The 9,361-nt window shown below is 41.5% G+C and overlaps 1 protein-coding gene across 1 annotated transcript; it reads right to left on the reverse strand.

The window, feature by feature from the left end:
* Window positions 1–226: 226 nt before the first annotated feature.
* gh1 (growth hormone 1) lies at window positions 227–3,479 on the reverse strand. The gene is made up of 5 exons (XM_035398906.1): window positions 3,425–3,479; window positions 2,861–3,000; window positions 2,069–2,185; window positions 1,058–1,219; window positions 227–623 (listed from the first exon to the last, which is right to left on the reverse strand). Exons 1-5 carry the CDS (start codon window positions 3,432–3,434, stop codon window positions 423–425), a joined length of 630 nt encoding a protein of 209 aa, XP_035254797.1. The 5' UTR covers window positions 3,435–3,479; the 3' UTR covers window positions 227–422.
* Window positions 3,480–9,361: the final 5,882 nt, after the last annotated feature.

Genomic DNA, 9,361 nt, shown 5'->3' on the forward strand with positions numbered 1-9,361 from the left:
AACGTGAAATGATTTCCTGCCTTATCCTTCACGTCTCATATATTATAGTTGAAGCCAGCTACGTACACTCGAAAAAGGAATAATACCACATCGATCAAAACTTAATATGGCTTGAAATTATGTCCATCATAAACCTTACATAGTTCTCAATCATAAGCAATTTACTTTGACCAACACCAATGTGTAAGGTATGCCAATGCTCACAAATATTTTTTAAAACATCAACTGCAACATGTTTTTCTTCATTTATTAATATTCCTGATTTACAGCTTCCTTTCAAAGTGAAGGTGGCTCGCAGATTAGTAGAACAAACAAGACAGTAAGGGCGATAGTTGATTATGGCAAGGAGAAAGCACAACTAGTGGTGTCTGGACATTAACACAGGACCGAAGCCCTTGGCAGTTTCCCTCCCATCACCGCTCCTACAGGGTGCAGTTGCTTTCTACAAAGCGCCTGCACTTTGTGACTTTCAGGTAGGTCTCCACTTTGTGCATGTCTTTCTTAAAGCAGGCCAGCAGGCCGTAGTTCTTCATCAGGCCGGCATCGTTCCTAAGGTGTACGTCGAAGTTCTCGTACCGGAGCTTTCTCACATCCTCAATGTAAATGCCACCGTCACCTACAACCTGTGAGGAGACAGGTCATGGGCTTAGTACAACGGGGATTACAGTCATGCAGTTTGGGATTGATTATGACCGACACATTTGAGAATTTGTAAGATATGTGTTTAACTTGCCTGAAATGCATCTATTTTTTAATTGTAGCATTTATTTTTGGAGGCTTCCTCCATTTAACAATAAATCTGTATGTTCCTCATAATCACAACATATGACTCATAAATCTAATCATGTTTATTACAAATTAAAGGTCATAACTGTTTTAAACACTCAATAAGTGTTTTAAAAGCTTGAAAGAAATATTAAGAAAATAATCAGTTGTCACTTCTGGGGAATATAACCACAATTTGAATCCAGTTGCCTGGACCTTTAAGTTACAAGCCCAGTCCCTCACACATTTTTACTACACTTGCACTACTTTACCCCTTTTTACCCATTTTTACCTTCATTAATTCATTGATGCCCTTGTTCAGGTCCTCCAGCTTATCAAAGATCCCATCAGAGGTCCCAAACATCAGGCTGTTTGAGAAAGCATCGCTCAGGGTCTTCAGAGGATACACCCATGACTGGATCAGGGCTGAGGAGATGCGCAGCAAGTACCCGTCCTGACAGATAGAGGGCGATAAACTTATGAGCAAGTCCAGTTTAAACTGGATAACATCAGCCCCTTAACCTGGGGCCTGCTTCGCAAAGCAGGATTACTGAGTTAGCTGCAGAACTGCACTGATGTATAAACCAGAACCCTCCCAAATCTGAAACATGGACTGAAGTTAAAAGAGCTGTTGCGGGTTTTACCCGCAATTATAGCATAGTGAAATACCCCCCAGGATAAAATCAGTTTCTTATTTACACATGCATGTGTTTCATTTTTTCAGACACAATCACAGTAGAAGGTTAACATTTTTTTTACTGATTGTTGAACTTGTGTTGAACTTTGTGAACTCTATGCATAATTATAAAACTAAGGACAACAACAAATGTTGATTAGATCCTGGTATATGTTTAGGAGTTCTCTATCAGCTCTACTGAAGGAAATTAAAAATAAGAATTTCATCAAGAAGACTTTGAGAAAGTCAAGCCAAATAAATTTGTTTGTTATAATTTGTCTATAGCAAATTCTACACTCTAACCAAGCAATGTTTGATGTTTTAATAGCTACTATGCACCAGTTTTCATTTATAAAAAAATCTATTTAACATATTCCTGCTAATGTGATGGACTTCATCTTAATGACTATGGCCATTTTCTGCTTCCTTTGTTCTCATTTTTAACCTCTTGATTTGAATATTGTGTTGAGATCTTGTGGTTAAATGCAATTTACACTGAAATAAACTTAAACCTTTGGATTACACCAGTTTTTCTGCTCAGCTTGATTGCTGAAAGCATTAAACTGTACCCGACATGAAGGACACGCCTGCTAGAGTTCCCTCTTCCTTTGGCACTGTGCCACTCACCGATTTCTCCTGCGTTTCATCTTTGCCTGTGGGGGTAGGGATGGAGTCGGAGTAACAGCCGGCCAATGGGGAGGTCTTGCTGAGCTGTCTGTGGGCCTCGGGTGGGATGCTTCGCTCCTGTGTGCACAAAGAGCACAAAAAATCACACTGTATCTCACCTGTACAAAAATCACACTGTATCTCACCTGTACAAAAATCACACTGTATCTCACCTGTACAAAAATCACATTGTATCTCACCTGTACAAAAATCACACTATTTCACCTGTACAAAAATCACACTATTTCACCTGTACAAAAATCACACTGTATCTCACCTGTAGAAAAATCACACTGTATCTCACCTGTACAAAAATCACACTGTATTTCACCTGTACAAAACTCACACTGTATCTCACCTGCATGAAAATCACACTGTATTGCACCTGTATAAAAATCACAGTCTATCTCACCTGCGTGAAGATCATACTGTATTGTACCTGTACAAAAAATCACACTGTATCTCACCTGTACAGAAATCAAATGTATCTCACCTGTACAAAAATCACACTGTATCTCACCTGTACAAAAATCACACTGTATCTCACCTGTACAAAAATCACACTGTATCTCACCTGTACAAAACTCACAGAGAACTGGGGTGCATTTTTATATATGAAGACTTCTTTATAAATAATTTATTATTAACGTCACAGGAAGGTATTTCCCAACTTTTTTTTGAACACCCCTAGACCTGAAATGTGTGAAATGATCTGCTTATTCCACCACTGCATGGATGTGACGCTGAGCTTACAAATTCCTTGTATATTTCGGCAGCCAGTGTGTGCAGGTGCTGTGCTCGGTTAACAGCGCTGGTGAAGAGGTTGTAGAGGGAAATGGGCTCCACCGCGTTCACAGAGAAGCTGACCAGTAAGACCGGCCACAGAAGGAACCCTGGTGAAGAGTGGAGACACGTTTTCAGAAGAAGCCACAAGTTCAGCGTACCTTGAATTTCGGTAGATCTCTCTGTGATAAAATCCCCCTTGTAATTCTACAGTTTTGAAGTCAGAATGAGACTTATAGGGCATGCACTGCCATTCTGTAATTATGAATCGGTACACAGGTCAAATATAATTGTTGCTTGCAATTAATGAGAAGCCTTTCTGGATAAAACATGCAATTTATTATTTTTTAAAATCAGAAAATAGGTGCAAGGAAAAATCTCCTTGTTGACATTCCTGGCTTTGATTTTCTTACAGAGGTATCCCTGGTACCTCCTCAAAACATTGTAGTCCCTTGAGCAAAAAGATTGGGAGCTCTCTCAATGCGAATGGTTTAGTTTAGCTGCCCCAAATAGCATAAATCAAGCATTGCTTACCTGATGCCATATTCTCCGTTTGTAGGTGAGTAGCTCTTCTTCTGGAGGTTTGATAGTGTTTGTTACACTGTGTTTCATTGCCAGTATTTATACAGCAGGTAAAGTTTGAATAAATATACTATGCAGGAAACATGAGAACGTGAGCTACTCTTCTTTTTTTTAAATATATTTAGCTTCATTCTCATTACCTGATCTCTATGCATTTGCGGAACACACCAAGCATTACGCATCAAAACAATTGTTGATATCATTTGCCTGCTTAATATATTCAAGAGGGGATGACGCGCACTTCTGAAAACAGGCCAGTGCATGAACAAAGATTTTTTTGCCCAAGTCTCTCTTTTTTCAATGATTTTGAGGGAATTCTATGGTCCAAATACAAAAATAAACAAATAAATAGAACACCACATCTTTGTCAAGTGCAATGTAAGGTGTACATCCACACATCCTACATAATTAGGGTACAAAGAAAAAAAAAAAATCAAAGAACTGTAACCACACACAGATGTTACTCCCAAATGGCTGGAGTCAATTCCATGGCAATTCACTTCATTGATTGAATTAAAATTCATTTCCAGAATTTTCAGAACAAGTTTTTTCCCCCATTGAGCAAAATGATTACATTTACTGAAGCAAGTAACATTGACCAGCAGTGTTCTGTTCATTGGGCAGTTCATTCAAAATGGTTTGAAACAAAAGAAAACCGAATTTCTAAAGGAATGCCTTTGGTCGAGGACCATATTAATAAACGTCAACCAGGTGACTTTATCACACTTTAACATGTAGTGGCCAGGCCCTGCCGCAGATAAAAGGTGCCAGTGTTGCCTTGCCTACATGTACGGTGCCACAAGCCCGACTGCCAGGCCCAGGCCCCTGTTTAGTGCTCTTAGGCCTGTGACAAGAATGGGTTCTGGGCCTAGCCAAAGGGACCACACTGGCTGCCTTTACATGCGTGCCAATACCCCAATTATGGGGAGCAATCAGTTTATGCCAGCGTTTAGTCTATTATGGATATGAGTAATGCAATTACTCCAATAGCTGCGTTGACATTATTCTTTCCATAATCGCCATAAGCTCAGTGAAAATGACGTACACAGTCAGCGGTTCTTCATTCGGGATCTTTGACTTCGGCTTTGGACGCAAAAAACCGAAAGAAATTTGAGTAAGATATCTACATTCACCAACAAAAAAAAAATGTGAAAGATTGGGAAAATATCCAGGTGTGTTAATCAGGTTTTAATATGCTGATCATGACCTTATGTCAGTAATGATAATCAGGTAAAGGCATTTACATGACCATTCAATAATCAGAGTATTACCATGAGTGTGGTAAGATCGGAATATTGGTGCGCATGTAAAGACACCCAGTGTTGACCCTTGGTGCTTTGCTTGTTCACACTTTTCCCACAAGTTAGTGCCCATGTATGTTTTTAGTTTTATTATTAATTTGACAGGGGCAATGGGACAAAATTAGCTATTAAAGTTCAATTTCATCTGTTGTCCCTGGGCAGATAACAATAAAAGACAGTGTACATAGAATGTCAATGTTCAAAAACCAACAAAAGGAAGAAACACAGTACTACATTTCATAGTTGATTAATGATCACATGATTGATTTCAGCCATGATTTATATTGTGATTTTGAACTTCTAAAACACTTTTTTATGTTGGTAGATGTTGCATTCCAAACGGCACAATTTATACACAGAACAAGCACCTTTACTGAGTCAGTTATCCAGTACATCTTGGTGTATTTAACACACAGCTACTCTGGCTTAGTCTTTGGTGTTTTGCCTGTAGTACCACGGCGGCAGTTCAAGACCAGGGTCGCAGCCTGTGTACCCACCCCAAACACACACACGCACACACACACACTCAAACTCTGCTTCCCCCTAAAGGTTACTGCTTCAATAACCATGAAAAATGGGGTGAACCGGCAGGATGATTAATCTTTACATCGTAAGCTCTCGGGAGTCCCCCCCCCCCCAACGCACCCTCAACACCCCACACCCACAACCCCCACACCCCCACACCCCCTACTGCCGTTCCAACTGCTATCATGTTTTAAAAACGCTCCATATTCAGCATCCAGGTAGCAGATGCGATCCGAATGGCAGGAAAAAGAGGCCAGGATTAATCCTTTGCTGGTGAAAAACAGAATTTGATCTGTTTACCGCCCATTTTCGGAAGGGCGACGAGCCCCGACCGTGTAACCTAACAATAACACTGTGTCATGGCTTTCCACCGGAGTGACGCTTTCTCTGCGTGCGACCGAGGACGACGAGCACCGTCCCGGGGCAATAATCGACTTCAGCGGTCAAACGAGAAGAGCAGAAATAGCCACGGTGCCAACCGCCGTGCATAGAACCAGCTTCGTCACCACCGTTAGACTGTTCCATCAGGAAATAAACGTTGTTCTTTTTCAGAATCAGAACCGAACAACCAAAGAGGACATAAACACTTGGATTCAATCTACAGCAAAAAGAGGCTAAGTTAACTTTTTCACCTTGTAAGGTAAATTTTGAGGGATAATTAGCTTTCTGCGATTTTGGATATTATTTCTGATGACCTGCCAGCTTTACAATGGCTGGTATGGGGCATTCACAGATTTGTGGTTTAAAGCAATCAATCAATCAATCAATCAATCAATCTATCTATCTATCTATCTATAAATAAATACACATTGTGTGATGACAAAGCAGCATGTACAGCAATGTTACACCTTCAAAGACTACATAAGAGACTGCAGCGCTTGCACCATTTTTGAACTGAGAATAAAATAAGTATTGACACAATATGAAAGTTTTTAATTGTGAATTAATACTATAAAACATGATTTGTTTTGTTTTTTGCCTTTACCCACAATTTCCCCATACCAACCTTTGTAAAGTTCATAAAATGCTGTCTAGGCCAAAAGAAAATCCTTAAAAACAGGGTCACCCCAGATAGCAGGCCTTTTTTTCTGATTTACACAAATAGATGTGCCTGAGTAAGAAGGTGTTCAGCTTGGGTGGGTCCATGAGAAAATAAAACTTATATTTGAGCAGCTTGCAAGGTAAATGGACTGCATTTATACAGCGCTTTTATCCAAAGCGCTTTACAATTGATGCCTCTCATTCACCCATTCACCCATTCACACACACACTCACCCGCCAACGGTGAAAGGCTGCCATGCAAGGTACCAATCAGCTCGTTGGGAGCAATTAGGGGTTAGGTGTCTCGCTCAGGGACACTTCGACACGCCCAGGGCGGGGGATTGAACCGGCAACCCTCCGACTGCCAGACAACCGCTCTTACCTCCTGAGCTATGTTGCCCCCCAAACAATCTTCTTGTTCCTGCAGTCATTATGTTTCAAACCCTTTATCAAAACGTCCTGCCTGAAAATGACCTATAAATGGCGGAGGCATCTGTACATCTGTACCCAGAGTAGTTTGGCTCCAACAAATTTCAACGGTTTTAGTGCAAAATAACCACACCCAAATATGTTGTTTTTTTATTTCCTTATAAAACATTGGCCTCCTCAGTGTGAATGAGACTGAGAGGAAGCAAAAGAATTGTATTTGTCATGGACAAAATAACAACATTTATTCCTAAGATAATGATAAAAAAGATGCTTAAGTTTTGGGTGGAAATCATCGTAAAGTTCACCAGTTTCTCAATGGTGATTTTGAAGAAAACCACTAAATTGGTCTCCTTGGGGTGGCTGACCAGTTGCAATTCTCTTCTTGGACCCCAGGTGGAGTCAAACCTGCAGAAATGAATGTCACGGTTGTTTCTGTCAAGTATATCATCCAGTGCAATGCAGTGTTTAACTGCTTTCTGAAAACAACATAATTCACCAATGCATACGACAAAGAAAAGATGAAGAGTGACATTTGATTCTCACAAAAGGTGTCGTGATTTGTTAAGATGCATCTTCAGTTAAAGACGAGCAACATGCACTGCAATGAAAACACTAGCTGTAGCCACCAGTTGGCAAGACCCCTTTCAAATGTAACTTGAAGCCAGATACTGCTGGATTAAGTCGTCAGCTACAGGAGCACAGAGAAGAGCTGAGCTGTTGAAAACATATCACTCAGGCATAATTTCAAATCACGACCTGAAATTTGGATTAATGCGAAGGGGTTCTCTGAAAGGGTTTACCATGAGCAAAACAGGGGGTGGGCTGTCGATCACTCAATGACTGAAGTGATTTTTTCATTTACAATTCATCTAAAATGCTGCTAAAGTGTTTTTGAGAATTCTTCAAAGTAGGAACATTCCCCAACCCTCAAATACTTGCGGTGTGTCAATGAATTTTTAGAAATTTGGTGGCTGAACATCTGGGTTAACATGTCCAATGTCCACGATAATTTGAAATGCCCAATTATCTGCTGATTTGGGAGAATGTAAACATCTGCAACTTGAAACATGTGGTGTCACCAGCTGCTTCTTTTCACACTGCAAACTACAGCTAAGCTCAAAAAGAAAGCAAAGTAAGAGGAAGACCTTTCATATGCAGCTCTAAAATGCAGTCCATGGACGTTGCTAGCGAGTAGTGAAACGCATAACCTGGGTGACACAATCGCCAATTGCACATCGATCTGTGGAGCTAGCGGTCTGGATTTGACTCGAAGCTGTGGGGCTCATTCATGCAACGTAACACGGCAACTTAACCGAATGAGCCACCCAGCAGCTCTTCAGTTATTAATTCAGTGCCATGTGTGACCACTTAGAGAATTCAAATCATTTCTTGGCTTGACGTTTGAACTGAAAAATGGCAAAACTGCCATGGCGTTAGCCAGACCAACGGCACTCCAGTTAGCCAAACCAGCATTTCAAATATCCAATAAGATTAACATGTTAAACTAGAGGAATGCAATGCATCAGCACTTAGTTTGGACAAAAAAGAAAACAAGCACGAATACGCAATAGCTGCGACCGCACACGCGCATGCATCCATGTGTGCATGCATCCATGCACACACCCTCACACAAACATGTGAGCTCTACTTTGGCTCATGACCAACATTTCCACAAAATCTTGTGCAAATCTGTGAATCCATTCGGGATTTATGTGCCTTTTTGTGATAGGCCACGCCCATCACCACGCCTCCTGTTGGTCAATCGGCCTGAAAGTTACTCAGCTCCACCTTTGGTCATGACCAACCTCCATGACAAATTTCAGCCTCCTGGGGCGACAACTGTGGCAGCTACAGGGTGGGACACTTTTGTGGACCAACCAACCAACCGACAGGGCTATAGAGCTGCGGTCGCAGCTAAAAAGAAGTGATGTCTTTTTGCTTCTGGGGGCTTATCTGTTGAGGGCTGAAGGACCTGGAAGTCTCAAAATGGAAGGGACAGAAGAGAACCGTTACTGGAGCTGGCATCAAGGGGAGGACGCTCAGATATAAAGAGCTGTGCAGAGAAAGCCGCTTCCGCCGCTCGTCCACATGCTCGGGTGTGGATTGCTTCGCGGAGGAGCGGAAGGACTTAGTGGGTGCCGTCAGGGATGCGTTTAGCTGCCGGATGCAAGTGGCCCATGGCATTTACTGGCAAACCTCCATGTCTGCGATCTCAGAAGCCGGAAGAGGAGCATCTTACACCCAGACGGGAGTGTCAACAAAAAAGGCCCCCAATAAGATTATCACTGCCGGGTAACTGAGTAGGCATTTCCTGAGCTAATGGTCAAGATTTATAAAGGTTCAGCCTGATCAGTGGTCCCTCTGGTTCAGCCGAATAATGAACGTGACCACCTTCAATACATTCTGCCTGAGCAGATTTCTTAAGCATTCCTTGAATAGTAAAGGGTTGTGATGGACTTCCAGTTACAGCAGTCTCTGTTACATGTACGCCCACCTTCTTCGGGAAGTTCAAACTTAACATATAGTCTCTCTTTTAGATGCACGACTATTTTAGACTCCTATCAAATAACCTCCTATTAACATTTGAAACCGT

Source organism: Anguilla anguilla, chromosome 17, assembly GCF_013347855.1.
Source record: "Anguilla anguilla isolate fAngAng1 chromosome 17, fAngAng1.pri, whole genome shotgun sequence".
Lineage (NCBI taxonomy): Eukaryota > Metazoa > Chordata > Actinopteri > Anguilliformes > Anguillidae > Anguilla > Anguilla anguilla.